The sequence below is a fragment of the Salvelinus namaycush genome, chromosome 25 (assembly GCF_016432855.1).
Source record: "Salvelinus namaycush isolate Seneca chromosome 25, SaNama_1.0, whole genome shotgun sequence".
Lineage (NCBI taxonomy): Eukaryota > Metazoa > Chordata > Actinopteri > Salmoniformes > Salmonidae > Salvelinus > Salvelinus namaycush.
In genome coordinates, this window is record NC_052331.1 from 5,899,468 (window position 1) to 5,918,581 (window position 19,114).

At 41.3% G+C, this 19,114-nt stretch overlaps 1 protein-coding gene across 1 annotated transcript in view; it reads right to left on the reverse strand.

Moving 5' to 3' along the window:
* The window catches only part of LOC120020103 (solute carrier family 26 member 6-like), a 34,933-nt gene extending 19,286 nt beyond the window's left edge, over positions 1–15,647 (reverse strand). The window contains exons 1-6 of the mRNA XM_038963549.1: positions 15,508–15,647; positions 3,915–4,054; positions 3,051–3,161; positions 2,577–2,917; positions 2,253–2,405; positions 1,584–1,666 (exon numbers count right to left, since the gene is read on the reverse strand). Of these exons, the coding sequence (XP_038819477.1) occupies positions 1,584–1,666; positions 2,253–2,405; positions 2,577–2,917; positions 3,051–3,161; positions 3,915–4,054; positions 15,508–15,647 (968 nt within the window). The remainder of the gene's footprint in view (positions 1–1,583; positions 1,667–2,252; positions 2,406–2,576; positions 2,918–3,050; positions 3,162–3,914; positions 4,055–15,507) is intronic.
* Between the last annotated feature and the right edge of the window lie 3,467 nt (positions 15,648–19,114).

A 19,114-nucleotide genomic window follows, 5' to 3' on the forward strand; every position in this document is an offset into this window, starting at 1 on the left:
TCAACCAGCACAGGCTTTGTAAAATCACAAATAGCAATTAAATATTCACTTACTTTTGAACATCTTCCTCTGATTTGCAATCCCAAGGGTCCCAGCTACAACATGCATAGTCGTTTTGTTAGATAAAAATCTTCTTTATATCCCAAAGAATCTGTTTAGTTGACACCGGCGATTTGAGTAATCCACTCGTTCAACGTGCAGAGAAAGGAATCAAAAAACTACTGCTAAACTTTGTTAAAACAAGTCAAACTACATTTCTACTAAATCCTCAGTTACCCTAAAATGTAATTAAACTATAATATTTCATACAGAAAGAAGGATGTTCAATAGAAAAGTAAAATTAGCAAGTGCACGTCCTCTTCGTCGCGAGCTCACAGACTGATTTCCAACTCTGACTCCCAGTACTAAAACTCAACATTCTTCCTCATTTGGGAAGAAACAAGCCTGAAACCTTGAACAAAGACTGTTGACATCTAGTGGAAGCCATAGGAATTGCAATATGGGAGCTGGAATTGCATAGGACCCATAGCTTTCATTGAAATAGCATTCGCTCTCAAAAAATAAAACTTTTTCCGGTTGGTTTTTCTTTGTATTTTCTCCTACCATATCAATTGTGTTATAGTCTCATACATTATTTTAACATTTCTACAAACTTCAAAGTGTTTCTATCCAATGGTACCAATTAAATGCATATCCTGGCTTCTGGGCCTGAGTAACAGGCAGTTGACTTTGGGCACGTCAATCAGACAGGAAGTGGAGAAAAACAGATCCTAGCCTGAAGAAGTTTTAATTACATATAAAATGTGAGTTTTTATTATTGAGTTGTAGAGGAAAAAAATGCGTATATTATGAGACTGTGCTTAGATACAAATGTAAGAGGGAGACACAAAATGAGAGCAGGAAAACTGTTCAAGCATTTGGCTTACCTGTCACTGATGACTGCCTGACCAACACCCGATGCTTCTTCATGAGTGGAGCGTCGTAGCCAAGCCATTTTTTGGGGTAAGGATGCTCCACTGTAGGCTTCTTGTCAAAGAAGTGGTAGGAGCCCACAAAGGGATGTTTTGGTGATTTCTTTAGGTTCAAATGCTTTGAGCCAAAACCGCAGTCTCCGCGTCTTTAGGAGGTGGATGCAGGTCGTATGGGGCTCCACAGGTACATTCAGATCGACGTAGAGGTTGGTGTTCAAAACATTGCTGTAAAAACTGCCTCCTCTTCATCCAATTGTTGAGACAGCCTCGTACTGAACATATAATGCTTGTCATGTTGACCAATTTTATGATTCTGTGCGGTTCTGTCAGTGTAAAACTATCAAGCTCTCAACTAAAAGTACCACTTTTGCATGTGCCAGCGTCGCACAAATGTTGCCGGAAATAGAAACACAGTTGCAACTAACTCGCGATCACTGTGACATTCCAGAACAAGGCGAATAGGATGACTCTCTCCCAATGAACTACACCATATCACCTTCCCCTATCTTTCCTCTTCCTCTCCTCTTCTCCTGTGGATTCAACTGATCTTAGAACACCCCACCCATCCACAAACAAACACTAACGCACAAACCCACACTCATAAACACTCACCCTTTGGGGATCTGTCCGATGACGGCCACTTTGTATTGGCTGCGCAGTTTGCAGTAGTAAGAGATAAGTGTTGCTACTATGATCTGTAACACACACATAGACACACATAAGTTACCATGCTCACAAAAACACAACATCGCCTGTCCTGTTGTGTACATGTGCATTTTTTAGTAAATCATTATTTCAGACCTTTGTGGCTTTGCTGTGTTTGGATTCCATGCACAAATACAGGCCGATTATTTAACATAACTAATCACTTCACCATATTTTAATGGATCAATGTGACTGACTAGGCACACACACACATGCACACAGAGAAACACATACACTCCTCTTGATGAAATTACAAAATTATGTGAAAATATGGAACATTAAACTGAAAATAAGGTTAACCACATTCTGGCCTTACTCTCCTATCAGGCCATGGGGACAGGTTGCCCTCTAGTGGTTTTCACTAGAAGTGTCGTTCAAGAGACCAAAAGAGAGAGAGAGGAATGAGGAGCAAAAGACTAGAGGATGATTGTATGACAAATAAACGGAAACACACAGAGAGGTGTTAGGTGTAGAGCAGGGTTTCCCAAACTTGGTCCACGTGTTTGTTTTTGCCCGTTGCACTACACAGCTGATTCAAATAACCGAGGTTGGTTAACCCTGGTGTAGAGGACTTACCGTTATGAGTTCTATAGGAACAGGCACAGGCATTTTCTTCTCATAGTAAATGTTGAGTTCTTTGACCGTTATGAGGACTGCCAAGGCCACTAGAGTTACCACCACGGCCGCAACGTTAGTCTCTGGCAGATGTCTACAGATATCTATTAGGAGCTAGAGAGAGAGAGAAGGGAGAGAGAGAGAGGAGGGAATAGAGAGAGAGAGGAGAGAATAGAGAGGGAGAGAGAGAGTGTTTCTGCATACATGCAGTAGTTGGAAAACATATACAACTTTTGCACGTGTGAATCATCTGTTTCTGTGTGTGGATGTGTTGTGTGCACTCACATAGACCTGAGACAGCGGTCCGGAGAAGCGTGCAGTGCGGATCCCAAAGAGGCTTGCGAGTTGGGAAAGTACCACCTGTATACCTGCTCCTGTCATGTAACCACGTACCAGGGGATCGGACAGGAACGTCACCACAAAACCAAACCGAATCATTCCCAGCAGAAACAGAAAGATCCCACTCAGTAAAGTGGTGCTGGCTGCTATCTGTACTCTGAGGGCATCGCGGGCTACTACATCTAGAACTGCAGTCCCATTGGTTCCATTTAGGGTCATGAAGTTACTGTTTGGGGCCAGCCTCTCTGTTGTGGTGCCTATCATGATGCTGGTCACAGCAAATGTGCCTGAGGGAACACACACACATAACACACACAAGATCATGTTAGTGAATTAATTAGCATATTCCTTTGACCAAATGATATTAAAACATTCAAATTCTCTCTCTTTCTCCTTCCCCCCTTCAACGCTCTGTCTTGCCTACGGAGATGTGTTTGGAGGTGCCAAAGATGCAGTACATGAGTACAGGGTAGAAGGAAGTGTAGAGGCCATACACTGGGGGCACAGAGGCCAGGAGAGCATAGGCCAAACCTGGGGAAACATTACAGAAATGTCAGTCTCCATCGTCTTCACAAAATAGATAGTTATCATATAGTATTCTCAGCCCAAAGAGATGCAACACTAACTTGAGATCAACTTGTGTAAATCAGGCTTTCACCTCAAGCATTGGTAACAATGAAATATTTACATGCGGTTTCACTCAGTGGTGTAAAGTACTACTTAAGTAATTCATTTGGGAAGGCCTATCTGTACTTTAATATTTCTATTTGTCACAACTTTTACATTTACTCAACTACATTCCTAAAGAAAATAATGTACTTTTTAAACATTTTCCTTCACCCCCAAGAGAACTGGTTACATTTTGAATGCTTAGCAGGACATGAAAACTGTCCAATTTATTCACTTATCAAGAGAACATCCTTGGTCATCCCTACTGCATCAGATCTGGCGAACTCACTAAACACAAATGCTTCATTTGTAAATAATGTCAGATTGTTGGAGATTTTTTTGTGCTGCTGTCTGGTTGGCTTAATATAAGAATTTAACTTTACTTATACTCAAGTATAACAATTGGTACTTTTGAACTTACAGTAAGTACATTTTAAAATAAATAGTTTAGACTTTTACTCAAGTAGTACTTTACTGGTTAACTTTCACTTTTACTTGAGTCATTTTCTATACATTTTGGTCAGGTTCGACAATTTAATACTTTTCCCACCATGTGTTGTTGATTTCAAGTTAGGATTGGACCCTGTGTGTTCAAACAGTAGAGGTGGTACAGACCCATAGGCAGGTGCATGATGCCAACGCTTATGCCAGATATGAGGTCTCCCAGTGCGTCTTGTCTCAATGAGTAACGAGGCAGCCATGACAGGATAGGTACAAAGCTCAGCACAGAACGCTTCAGCTTGGGCACTGAACACCTGAGACCAGGGGGAAGAGTTGGAGTGGTGGAGAGGTGGAGAAGTGGAGAAAAGAATAATAATTTTTTTTTATCCATTTGTGACAACAGATATGTGTCTGCTGTGTGTTGAAGTTGAAGTTGGTGGATAGGGCATGCAGGCAACTCAGCTCCTTGAGTGCCACAGTGAGTGCAGGATTTGGTTCCATTCCATCTCTTACACATCTAATTAAACGAACCAGGAGTCTTACAGCTAGGCTGGAACATAAGACAGCACACATTGTGGCCATTCAGGACCAGGTTTCATCTCCTTTAGTGGCACATAGAGCCTGGTAACACTGTGCCATAGGGCTGTAGGTAAAATCGAGGGAGTAAGCCTACATAGGATTTAGAAAAATGGCGAAATTCTGCAATTAAAATAAATGTTCTATCACTTTGACAATATTATTTAGGGGAAGCATAATTGATTCTAAGTTTAAACATCTTAATAAGATGTTTACGCTCAGATTTTGTACAAATCACTTGCGCTAATCGCGGTTTGAAGTTCACAATGTAGGGGGGAGGTTCTAAGGCAGGGATCCCCAACTGGCGTCCTACTGGCCGAATTTGGCCCACAAATGGTTTTATTTGGCCCCCAAAATTGCCTTTTGTCATTGGACACAAAAGACTGTAAAAACACCAAGAAATCAGCTCCAAGTGATTTTACATTTTTGAAATCTGTTCCCAAGTATTCCCACACATGGTAGAGTGACATGATCGTATAAAAATGAAAGAAAGTTTTGAAATTATTATGTTTTAGTCAAATATTATATCTGTTTGGGATTCTTTCCGTCAAATTGACTTAATAATTGTAATTATTACTAATTATGTTCCGGCCCCCCGACCATCCGCCTAGTTGATGATCCGTGTTCTAAGGGTTGCGCTACATGGTGATGAACTTAGAGATCAGCCAATTAAAACCAGCAACTGTTTTTGCAGCTCCTGCCATAGACTCCTGGTCAAGTCCCATTCTGAGGCATTGTGAATCCAGACATCTTGACAGAGGAAGAGCCGGCTGGTTGACGAGACTATTACTTTTTTAATACAGTAAATAGCCTAAAGTTACTGCTATCTTACAAACTAATGTAACTGTGTTTATTAGTGTGCTTGTTGAAGGCAAGAACGAACACTCTAGATTTCTTACATAGTCTTATTAGGTGTGCTTGCTGAAGGAAAAGCACAACTTTAGATTTATATCTTAGTTTTATAATTCTAAATAAAGTTTGCTTTGCTACCACACCCACAACGGAAGCACAATAATGCGGCATCACATTAGTGGAAACCAAGACTGTTCTCGGGGCAGGCCCTGGTTGTAGCTAGATTTGTTTAAGTAACCGGTGTTAACTTTTACTAACCTTAACATAATTCTCCTAACCTGACACATTATTCTCTTAACCAACCACGTTAATTATTCTAACTTGCAGCGTAAGTTCTCCAAACAAAAAGTAACTTCTGCTAGTCTAAACCGGCAGACCTTGCCTGAGAACAGACTTGGTTTCCACTAATGCGATACAGCCACAAACATGTCCCCGGATTCGCAGGTGGACAAGTTAGAACAGACTCAGGGTCTGTTTCTGTGGCAGCAGAAATGCTAAAAGACTCATGGTTAGTGTAATTTTGGGCAACTAACAGTAAAAACAAGACTTCTCAACACAGAGGTTGAAACATGATGGGCAGTACATCAACATACGAATTGTTTAACAATTTTGGGAGAAAATATAATGTCTACGTTGCACAATAATATCATCATCGCTAACATACTTATTGTTTATTTTATGTATGAGGAGACTCTTCATGATTCCTTAGTTAATGTTATGAAATCTGAAGACACATTAACCGAGACACATTAAACCGATCATATTCACTCTTTCAAACATTATAGGTGCAATATGCAGAAATCGCAACGCCATTTCCTGGTTACTAAAATTCTAATAGTTTAGCTAAGTTCGGTTTATGTGGCACAATGAACCATATATAGTGTAGAGAATCATTGAACCATCTAAACTGCTGTGAAATTCCTTTTCAATAACCAAAAATATTGTATTTTCAGCTGTTTGAAGCTGCTGTACAAAACCGAAAGTAAAAGACGTCAAAACTAAACTTAAGAACGGGAAGCATAGAAATAGTGCACATAGAATAGATTGACCGTGTCTTAGACTTGTGTTCAACATGAATGACAGATCTATAACTCACGTTTCTATGTGATTTGGTCAAGTCGCCCAAAAAGTTACATATTACTGCTTTAACTTTGGCACAGGTGTGTGAATCGTCTTTCTTTGTCTTTTTAGTACAATAAACGTTATGGTTTCTGAAGAACCACAGAAGAAGTCGCTGTTATGCCTGAATTGACATACCCAATACCAACGAGGAAGTCTGCAGTGTTGAGAGCGGGTGTTTGAAACCAGTCAGAACGCCAACTAAAACTCTCAAACGTGCAAACCCACTCTTAATTTTAATTAATTATGACTCACCATAAGTTCTGTGTCTGAACTGTGTGTTTGATTGCTTGCATACAGATTTTTATACTGTGTAAACCTTTTTAACTAAAACCAATAAAGATTTGCATAACGTAGCCCTTTCCACTCACATTCCCTGTCATCCTGTATACGGGTTGAAAATGGCACATTTTGTCATTAATAAGCGCATAAATTGGAACGCATTAGCTGTATGGTAACATCCTATACATGACGTAGGAATTCAAGTTCTCCACTTCACAGCTCTGTATGAGTTTTGACTGACAGCTGTTATAAACTTGAGGACAGTGCAACAAGAAGATGCCCCCATTCCTCACACTAATTGGACTACTTTTGCACATTTGTTGTTGTCTGAGTGAGGGAAATGCTGTACATTGAGAAGAGTCGATGTGTTCTAAAAGATGAGACATTGAGGATTCTAATAAAGACCGTGTTGATGTCATACAATCAAACCACACACCCATGAGTCCAAATGTCTACGTCACATTTACATATTTGAAAACTCATGTAATTTACACTATCAACCTTTATGATTGTTATGTTTAATCCACAGATGCAAGGATGTTATTCACTGGGTTGTCCTGAACCGAATGAGCATTTGTTTGTCGTATTGTGAATACAATTTGCTGCGGAACACGTACCTGAATGCACTCATGACTCCTTTCTATGTGCACAAAAATTACATGAATGGCACGACAATGGGCCTCAGGATCTCATCATGGTATCTCTATGCATTCAAATTGACATGAATAAAATGCAATTGTGATCGTTGTCCGTAGCTTATGCCTTCCCATACCATCACCCCACCGCCACCATGGGGCACTCTGTTCACAATGTTGACATCAGCAAACCGCTCCCCCACACAACGCCATACATGCTGTCTGCCATCTGCCAGTTCAAACCGGGATTCATCCATGAAGAGCACACTCCTCCAGTGTGTCAGTGGCCATCGAAGTAGAGCTTTTGCCCACTAAAGTCAGTTACGACGCCAAACTGCAGTCAAGTCAAGACCCTGGTGAGGACGATGAGCATGCAGATAACCTTCCCTGAGACAGTTTCTGACAGTTTGTACAGAAATTCTTTGGTTATGCAAACCCACAGTTTCATCAGCTGTCTGGGTGGTTGGTCTCAGACGATCCTTCAGGTGAAGAAGCCGGATTAGGAGGTGCTGGGCTGGCATGGTTACACATGGTCTGAAGTTGTGAGGACTGTTGCATGTACAGCCAAATTCTCTGAAACGACTTTGGAGGTGGCTTACAGTAGAGAAATGAACATGCAATTCTCTGGCAACAGCTTTGGTGGAAAATACTGCAGTCTACCTGCCAATTGCACGCTCCATCAAAACTGTTGTGTTGTGGGACAAAACTGGACATTTTAGAGTGGCCTTTTATTGTCCACAGCACAAGGTGCACCTGTGTAATGATCATGCTGTTTAATCAGCTTCTTGATATGCCACACCTGTCAGGTGGATGGATTATCTTGGCCAAAGACAAATGCTCACTAACAGCAATGTAAACAATGTTGTGCAACATTCTTGGAGAAATATGCTTTTTGTGCGTATGGAACATTTCTGCAATCTTTTATTTCAGCTCATGAAACACTTTACATGTTGCGCTTATATTTTTGTTCGGTACCCACTCAAAAAGACAGCCAAAAGTTTGTTAAATTCCCAATGTGTCACTGTGCTTTTAACCATTTTAAAGGACAACAAAGTTCTGTGCAGATTATTAAAGCAAATGTGATCTCCACAGACCTGCAACATGTGCATGCTATCTTGAACATGCACACTTTCTAAGATTACATAGGAGGACATTTATAGTTACAGTAAACTTCAAGACAAATGTGTCCATGGATGTGTTTCTAATTTTAAGGTTGAATAAATATTGTTACAATAGTAAGATAGTGTTACCTTTAGGCTATTTAACTGTATTGCTAAAGCTTTATTGAATTGTATTTGGTTGTCAATCTAAATGAACCTCTACAGGATCGGTGTCACCCCCGAGGGACAGTTGCGCTAATGTAGGCTAATGTGATTAGCATGAGGTTGTAAGTAACAGGAACATTTCCCAGGACATAGACATATCTTATATGGGCAGAACGCTTAAAATCTTGTTAATCTAATTGCACTGTCCAATTTAAAGTAGCTTTACAGTGAAATTGCACCTAATCTGGAATAATACATTGTGACCTTTGTCTTGCATTTCAAAGATGATGAAAAAAATAAAAATGTTTTTTCTTAATATTATCTTTTACCAGTGCTAACATGTTATAGTATCCTACATTCATTTCACATTTCCACAAACTTCAAAGTGTTTCCTTTCAAATGGTATCATGAATATGCATATCCTTGCTTCACGTCCTGAGCTACAGGCAGTTAGATTTGGGTATGACACTTTAGGCAAAAAAATTTTTAAAGGGTCCGATCCTCGTATTTTTCTTAAAACTGCATTGCTGGTTAAGGGCTTGTACTGTAAGTAAGCATTTCATGTATCTGGTTGAGAGACTGCCAAGAGTGTGCAAATGCCACGTTCCTGACCTTATTTTCCCTTATTTTGTATGTATTTAGTATGGTCAGGGCGTGAGTTGGGGTGGGTTGTCTATGTGTGTTTTCTATGTTGGGTTTTTTGTGTTCGGCCTGGTATGATTCTCAATCAGAGGCAGCTGTCAATCGTTGTCCCTGATTGAGAATCATACTTAGGCAGCCGGGGTTTCACGTGTGGTTTGTGGGTGTTTGTTCCTGTGTTAGTGTTTCGCCACACGGGACTGTTACGGTAGTTTTGTTTGTTGTTTTATATCGTGTATTGTTTTCGTGTACATTAAATTCATGGAAACCTACCACTCTGCAAATTGGTCCTCCGATCCTTCTTGCCTCTCCTCGTCCGATGAGGAGGACGAAATAGACTATCGTTACAGAAACACCCACCTCCAAAGGACCAAGCAGAGTGGGAGAGGAAACAGACACAGGACTCATGGACTTGGGAAGAGATCCTGGACGGAAAAGGACCCTGGGCTCAGCCAGGGGAATATCGCCATCCCAAGGCAGAGTTGGAGGCAACGAAGGCAGAGAGGCGCTGGTATGAGGAGGCAGCGCGGCGATGCGGTTGGAAGCCCGAGAGTCAGACCCAAAAATGTATTTGGGGGGGGGGGGGCACACGCGGAGTGTGGCTAAGCCGGGTAGGAGACCTGAGCCAACTCCCCGTGGTGTCCGTGGAGTGAGAGGGCGTCGTACTGGTCAGACACCGGGTTATGCGGTGGAGCGCACGGTGTCCCCAGTACGCGTGCTTAGCCCAGTGCGGGCTATTCCACCTCGCCGCACTGGCCGGGCTAGGTTGGGCATCGAGCCGGGTGCCATGAAGCCGGCCCAACGCATCTGGTCTCCAGTGCGTCTCCTCGGGCCGGCGTACATGGCACCAGCCTTACAAATGGTGTCCCCGGTTCGCCAGCATAGTCCAGTGCGGGCTATTCCACCTCGCCGCACTGGCAGGGCTACGGGGAACATTCAACCGGGTAAGGTTGGGCAGGCTCAGTGCTCAAGAGCTGTTGTACTCCTTCACAGTCCGGTATATCCGGTGCCACCTCCACGTACCAGTCCTCCGGTGGCAGCCCCCCGCACCAGGCTGTCTCTCCGGGTTATCTCTCCAGTTGCTCCCACCTGTCCAGCGCTGCCAGAGCCTTCCTCTTCTCCAGCGCAGCCAGAGTCTCTCATCTGTCCAGCGCCGTCTGAGCTGCCTGCCTGCCCAGCGCTGTCTGAGCTGCCTGCCTGCCCAGCACCGTCTGAGCTGCCTGCCTGCCCAGCGCTGTCTGAGCTGTCTGCCTGCCCAGCGCCGTCTGAGCTGCCTGCCTGCCCGAGCCAGTAGAGCCGTCCGTCAGTCAGGAGCCGCCAGAGCCGCCAGTCAGTCAGGAGCTGCCAGAGCCGCCAGCCAGCCAGGAGCTGCCAGAGCCGCCAGCCAGCCAGGAGCTGCCAGAGCCAGCCAGCCAGGAGCTGCCAGAGCCAGCCAGCCAGCCAGCCAGGAGCTGCCAGAGCCAGCCAGCCAGGAGCTGCCAGAGCCAGTCAGCCAGGAGCTGCCAGCCAGCCAGGACCTGCCAGAGCTGTCAGTCAGCCAGGACCTGCCAGAGCCAGCCAGCCAGGCCCTGCCGGAACTGTCAGTCAGCCAGGACCTGCCGGAGCTGTTAGTCAGCCAGGATCTGCCAGAACTGCCTGTCAAGCCGGCGATGCCGGAATTGCCTTTTACTCCGGCACTGCTGGAGTCGTCTTTCACTCCGGTGATGCCGGGGTATCCTGTCCATTCGGGACCCATGGCTAGGGTTCCCAGGCCAAGGTCGGCGGCGAGGATCGCCGCTCATAAGAGGCCACGGGGGCGATTAAGGAGGCGGACAAAAACAATGGTGAAATGGGGTCCACGTCCCGCGCCAGAGCCGCCACCGCGGACAGACGCCCACCCAGACCCTCCCCTAGAGTTTTAGGTGGTACGCCCGGAGTTCGCACCTTAAGGGGGGGGTTCTGTCACGTTCCTGACCTTATTTTCCCTTATTTTGTATGTATTTAGTATGGTCAGGGCGTGAGTTGGGGTGGGTTGTCTATGTGTGTTTTCTATGTTGGGTTTTTTGTGTTCGGCCTGGTATGATTCTCAATCAGAGGCAGCTGTCAATCGTTGTCCCTGATGGAGAATCATACTTAGGCAGCCGGGGTTTCACGTGTGGTTTGTGGGTGTTTGTTCCTGTGTTAGTGTTTCGCCACACGGGACTGTTACGGTAGTTTCGTTTGTTGTTTTATATCGTGTATTGTTTTCGTGTACATTAAATTCATGGAAACCTACCACTCTGCAAATTGGTCCTCCGATCCTTCTCGCCTCTCCTCGTCCGATGAGGAGGACGAAATAGACTATCGTTACAGCAAAGCTGTCATCAAGGCAAAGGTTGGTTCCTTTGAAGAATCTCAGAATATTAAATATATTTTAACTTGTTTAACACTTTTTAGGTTACTACATTATTCCATATGTGTTATTTCATAGTTTTGACGTCTTCACTATTATTCTACAATGTAGAAAATAGTAAATATAAAGAAAAACCCTTAAATGAGTAGGTTTGTCCAAACTTTTGACTGGTACTGCATACAAAAATATTAACTCAACATGTAAAGTGTTGTTCCCAAGATCCAAGAAATGTTAGATACGCAATAAAAGCTTATTTCTCTCAAATGTTGTGCACAAATTTGTTGACATCCCTGTTAGTGAGAAATGTATCCTTTGCCAAGATAATCCATCCACCTGACAGGTGTGGCATTTCAAGAAGCTGGACAAACATCATGATCATTACACAGGTGCACCTTGTGCTGGGGACAATAGAAAGATACTCTAAAATGTGCAGTTTTGTCACAAAACACAATTGCACAGATGTCTCAAGTTTTGAGGGAGCGTGTAAATGGCATGTTCACTCCAGGAATATCCAACAGAGCTGTTGCCAGAGAATTTTATGTTAATTTATCTACAATAAGCCGCCTCCAACGTCGTTTTAGAGAATTTGGCAAAACGTCCAACCAGACTAAAAACTGCAGACCACATATAACCATGCCAGCACAGGACCTCCACATCCGGCTTCAGGTAGAAGAATCATCTCAGACAAGCCACCCGGACAGCTGATGAAACTGAGGAGTTTTTCTGTATGTAATAAAGCCCTTTTGTTGGGGAAAAACTCATTCTTATTGGCTGGGTCTGGCTCCCCATTGGGTGGGCCTGGCTCCCAAGTGGGTGGGCTTATGCCCTCCCTGGCTCACCCATGGCTGCGCCCATAGATTAGGGCCTAATTCATTTATATTAACTGTAACTCAGTAAAATATTGAAATTGTTGCATGCTGCATTTACATTTTTGTTCAGTATATAAAGTGCATTCGGAAAAGTATTCAGACCCCTTAACTTTTTTCACATTTTGATACGTCACAGCCTTATTTTGAAATGTATTAAATTATTTATTTTTCCTCGTCAATCTACACACAATACCCAATAATAACAAAGTGAAAACAGTTTTTTTGAAATTTTGCAAATGTATTGACATAAGTATTTAGACCCTTTGCTATGAGATTCATCTCAGGTACATCCTGTTTCCATTGATCATCCTTGAGATGTTTATACAACGTTATTGGAGTGGTAAATTCATTTGATTGGACATGATTTGGAAAGGCACACATCTGTCTATATAAGATCCCACAGATGACAATACATGTCAGAGCAAATACCAAGCCATGAGGTCAAAGCAATTGTTCGAAGAACTCCGAGATAGGATTGTGTCGAGGCAAAGATCTGGTGAAGGTTACCAAAGAACTTCTACAGTTTTGAAGGTCCCCAAGAACACAGTGGCCTCCATCATTCTTAAATGGAATATGTTTGGAACCACCAAGAGTCTTCATAGAGCTGGCCTCCTGGCCAAACTGAGCAATCGGGGGAGATGGGCCTTGGTCAGGGAGTTGACCAAGTACCCAATGGCAACTGCACCGCCCTCAACCACAGCACCCGATGTCACAGGATCATCAAAGACAACAACCACCCAAGCCACTGCCTGTTCACCCCGCTACCATCCAGAAGGCGAGGTCAGTACAGGTGCATCAAAGCTGGGACCGAGAGACTGAAAAACAGCTTCTATCTCAAGGCCATCAGACTGTTAAACAGCCATCACTAACACAGAGAGGCTGCTGCCTACATACAGACTCGAATCACTGGCCACTTTAATAAATGGATCACTAGTCACTTTAAACAATTTTACTTTAATAATGTTAACATATCTTACATTACTCCTCTTATATGTATATACTGTACCTTATACCATCTATAGCACCTTGCCTATGCCGCTCGACCATCGCTCATCCATATATTTATATGTACATGTTCTTATTCCATCCCTTTAGATTTGTGTGTATTAGGTAGTTGTTGGGAAAATGTTAGATTACTTGTTAGTTATTACTGCACTGTTGGAACTAGAAGCACAAGCATTTCGCTACACTCGCATTAACATCTGCTAACCATGTGTATTTAACCAATAAAATTTCATTTCATTTAATTTATTTGACAGCCCGCTTGGAGTTTGCCAAAAAGCACCTAAAGTACTCTGACCATGAGAAACAAGATTCTCGGGTCCAATGAAACCAAGATTGAACTCTTTTGTCTGAATGCCAAGTGTCACGTCTGGAAGAAACCTGCAACCATCCCTACGGTGAAGCACGGAGGTGGCAGCATCATGCTGTGGGGATGTTTTTCAGTGGCAGGATTGAAGGAAAGATGAAAGGAGCAAAGTACAGAGAGATCCTTGATGAAAACTTGCTCCAGAGCGCTCAGGACCTCAGACTGGGGTGAACGTTCACCTTTCAACAGGTCAACAACCCTAAGCACACAGACAAGACAATGCAGGAGTGGCTTCTGGACAAGTCTCTGAATATCCTTGAGTGACCCACCCAGAGCCCAGATTTGAACCCGATCAAACAACTCTGGAGAGATCAGAAAATAGCTGTGCAGCGACGATCCTCATCCAACCTGACAGAGCTTGAGAGGATCTGCAGAGAATAATGGGAGAAACTCCCCAAATACAGGTGCGCCAAGCTTGTAGCGTCACACCCAAGAAGACTCAAGGCTGTAATCGCTGCCAACGGTGCTTCTCCAACGTACTGAATAAAGGGTTAGAATACTTATGTAAATGTGATTTTTCCGCTTTTTATTTTTAATACATTTGCAAAAATGTTAAAAAAACACTTTTTGCTTTGTCATTATTAGTTATTGTGTGTAGATTGATAAGGAAAATAAGGCTGTAACGCAACAAAATGTGGAAAAAGTCAAGGGGTCTCAAAACTTTCAGAATGCACTGTATATATGTATAAAGTATATGTATATATATATATTTATATATAGTATACACTCCGGACTCCAACATTGCTCGTCCTAATATTTAAATATTTCTTAATTCTATTATTTTACTTGTAGATTTATCAAATCAAATCAAATCAAATCTTGTGCTTCTAGGTCCGACAATGCAGTAATATCTAACAAGTAATCTAACAATTCCACAAGAACTACCTTATACACACAAATGTAAAGGGATGGAATAAGATTTGTGTGCATTGTTGTGTATTGTCAGATATTACTTCTCTGTTGGAGCTAGGAACACAAGCATTTTGCTACACCCGCAATAACATCTGATAAATATGTGTATGCGACCCAGAAAATTTTATTTGATTTAGATTTAATCCATATCGCGGAAGTTCAGTGCTATTGCACGATTGAAATGTAAAGTAAATTTCTGATTGAGCCAAGATATGCAGCATTTACCATCAATGCGAAAGCATTGTGAACATTGGCTTTAAATTGAAATCCCACTATTATGCTGAACTTCTACCATACAGATTGAATCGAGCCCCAAATCAGATCAAACTTTATTTAAATTTTGATTGGATTTAGACCGATTCTTTAACTTAGATTTTTGGTTGCGATGGAGACGTGAATTCAACATATTAATTATTAACTTGTAGAATAAATGTGAAATCAACCAAAGCTTGAAACCCTAAGCCCATTTTCAAATTTCTTGTTGAACCCTGGTTTGAATTGAAATGATAGCTGTTGAAGACATGGGCCTAAAAAGCATAATTGATGATATATGATTGATAAAGTATATTTACTTTTCATTTGCTCTGTTAAATCTACCCTTTGAAATGACTTTGATTGCAATAGTGAATGTATTGAGTTTTTAAGTGGAGACACATTTCTGCAAATTTATTTGCACATTTATTTGTCTATGTTGAAAATTGGTTACCATGACATACTAATCCCGTTGTTGAAATGTCACCCTCTAAATAGCAGTCTACATTGATGACTTTGCAAATCCAATGTATTTTACTAAGTTCCACATCACAATACGTTAACAAATTACATTGAAACAACGTTGATTCAACCAGTTTGTGCCCAGTGGGATGTTACTATCTTACCTGAGGGAATCTTTCACCCGCTCCTTCAGGAGAGGTCTGGTGGAGTGAGTCCGTCTTCTGGCCAACTTGTCCAAGCAAAGCTCATTCATAACATCCCTCTCCACGTAAAACTCCCCAGCCCTCTGCTCCTCAACTCCCATGGCTGTCTTCCAACACTGAATGTCTGTGTGTTTATTGCTTTGTGTGTCTCTCTCTTTTCTTTCCGTCTATGTCTCTTTGTCTGTCCTTCTAGTCTGAAACAATGTGCAGAAGAGAAACCTCTTGTTCCAAAACAACAAAGGTCTCACAATTATCAACAAACTGTCAAACACCCTGATAAGAGGTACAAAAAACAAGAAGCTACTCTATGTTCCAAGCTAGTCTGAGTGTACTCCTGGCTGTGTCTTTGTTTGTATCAGTCGGACCTTCTTCATGTCTGGGTGCAGGACAATCCCTGGTATTCTGGTTCTAACAGAGACTTAGCTGACTGATTCAGTCTCGGATAAGGACATTGAGATTTGTGGTTAAAATATCTTCAGGTGTGATATATTGCAAAAAGGGAAAGGAGTGGCTGTCTATGTAAAAACAACACACATGGCATCATGTTGTCTAAATATTACTGTTCCCAAGAAAATTAGCTGGTTATAGATAAGCCAAATAAACCCAAATACACATTTATTTGTTGTTGGGATTTACCACTGTGATTAGTGAAAACAGAGGATGGATCAACAACATTGCAGTTACAGTATGGGATCTTACTTTGAGCCAGGAAAATAATCCTGCAGCAACAGGAAATGTGAATTATTCTGTGGATTGTAAGGGAAGGGAAAATCAAGTGTGAAAATTACAGACTTCAGAAGACTTTTTCAACCTCAAATACACTACACGTTTTATGTCAGGGTGATCAAATGAATAACGGTTAATGTAATAACTTTTCTAAATGTAATAACTTTTCTAAATGTAATACCTTCTCAATTTTGTTAATGATAAAACCGGTTAATGTAATAACGTGTCGGTCAACGTAATAAAATGTTGAAAGTTTGATATAACAACTTTTTTTTCGCTAAATGTAATAAGTTATTACATCAACCAGTAGTTATTACCTTAACCGGTGAGTAACAACTGTTTTGATGAATAAGGTAATAACTTCAACCGATGTAATAAAATACCAAAATCAATGTTTTAACGTACTATTTCCCTCAATTTGATATACATAACACCACCAACAAACTCATGCACATCACACGTTAATACTCAGACATTCATAAGCACTCATTTATATGTAGGCTACGCACATGCACAGTCATAGAAACACACAAACACCAAAGTAACGGAATAGTCATAAACTCATACAAGACACGTAAGTGTGTTCACCAAACTACCAAACTTCATTTAAATGCACACACACACACACGCACACGCACACGCACACGCACACACACAGGCACCTGAGCAATGGAGCAAACGGAGCAGCTGCATCCCCACTTTCAAAATAGGGGTGTAAACGTGTTTTTACACCCCCACTTTTTACCAGAAAAGTATCATTATCCATTGGGTAATCTGTCATTTTCAGTGATGAGTAATGTTTTGAGCTAGTCGGTATTAAAATAGATTTGACCATTATAAACATTAAACAATAATTAACAATTTGCATTTTGCACACCTTCCCCTGTCGCCTCATGATGAATGGTTTTGCCCACTGGAAAGTTCTGCAATCATTACTGCTCCACTGTTTTGTTCAGTGCAGTTAGAAAACACTAGTTGCACTGCTGGTGTTTAAAATGGAAAAGGCTTGCAATTTTTTGTTGTTGTTATTCATCATTTGAGAGGCGTTCACCATGAGCAAATTTTGTCATTTCACTTTGCCTGTAAGAACCACGATGAACACGGGCATGTCTGATTTGCTGTATAGGATTATATTACATTATTAAATATATGAAATGTTTTATCCTCAAGCGGTTTACAGGCATTTAATACCATTCTGCATTTTGCCATCTTTTTTCCTAACATGAATCGGTTAAATCACATTGCTGAAATGTTTCATTCACAGAAGTAAGTCCTGGCTGAGCCCCATATGGACGCGTACTGTGGCCGCTTTGCGGTTACAATGTTGCCAAGCTGTATGCTGTGCCTGGCTATGCGCAAAATGAGAAAGCACAGGGTATTTGTACGTTGATAAAACAGTTCGGCTTTGCTTGGTAAGTAAAATCAACCAAATAAGTAAATTCTACCCTATATGGATCAAATATGTATGCTGCTGGGACAGGGTTTTAACATTTTCATGGTGATACTGTGACAGCGCTTTAAAAAAAACATGTTAGAGATAGGGATGGGCGTGAGTTTCGACGGATGACAAAACTCGATCTTTAAACAGAGATCACACATTTTGAAAATAATTTGCATGGACTCTAGTGTTCCATAGGCATACATGTGCCTTTGCAGGGCACAACAAAAAAGAAACCAAGCCATGTTCCTCTCTGTACATTCCCTTTCCCCTCTGTGTCTCACTCACTCAATTGCGTTCTTACCCCTCCCTCTACCCACGTGTCCAGAATGTGCGCACAAGCACCCACTAGACATACAGAAATAAATGCCTATAAAAACGTATCTAACTGATGGGATACACAAGCTACATTCCTTGCCAAACAGATGCTGTGACCGTAATTCATCACCATGCAGTCTTCAATATGGAATTGCCCATTTAGAAAACGTCAAAGAACAGGCAGAATAAAATAAATCAAACATATGTATATAGAAAGGAAGACCAATTTTGGTTTGTAACCGTGGAAAAATTGTCTTTCAACTTCGCCAAACCCATTTCAAATGATCACTCTTTGAGATGTGCATTACTTTGCACTGCCAACGTTTTCCATTTTGAAAAATATTCTATTATATTTTATTCTGTTATAATAAATAATGTTCTTTACTATAAAATAGGTGTGTCTTGACTGTGATACGTGTTTGGGAAATAAGGAGCGTCTGTCTACTAAATGAACAAAACATGGCTGGCTGTGTCATTGCACAGCCATAGGCTTCTACAAGCAACAATATATATCTACAATATAACCAGCTGATATTACGGTTTCAATAAATCAATCTTAAATGCCACTTATTTTATTGACTGAATATACAGTATATTGCGCAGGTTAGCTATTGGGATTTGTTATCTGTAATTGTAATGATAAATTAGGCGTTGTTGGCATGTAGATAAATATACACATATTTTTTTCTGGACTTTCTTTAATTTTTTTAATTTATTTATCCAGTTCAATATAATTTATTGTGGCAGAACCTAAGAAAATGATTTGTTATATATATATATATTCTAAGCTGTTTAATTCTATATAAAAAAGTATGCACCTCCACTTTGAGATGATCAATTAAGAGAACTTGGATTAATAGTAAATCATATCAAAAGTAATGTGAGCATTGCATTGTGAAAAGCATGTACTTTATATGAACATGTGTTGCAATGTGAAACATGTATTTCTAGATGAAACACTGATTAAGTTTGGTGAAAAAAAATGACTATATGATTTTGTGTGTTGTACTTAGTCAATTGAACATGTGCTTAGAATTTTGAGTTTTGTACTAAGCGTTGTGAAAATGTACCACATACCTTTTGAAA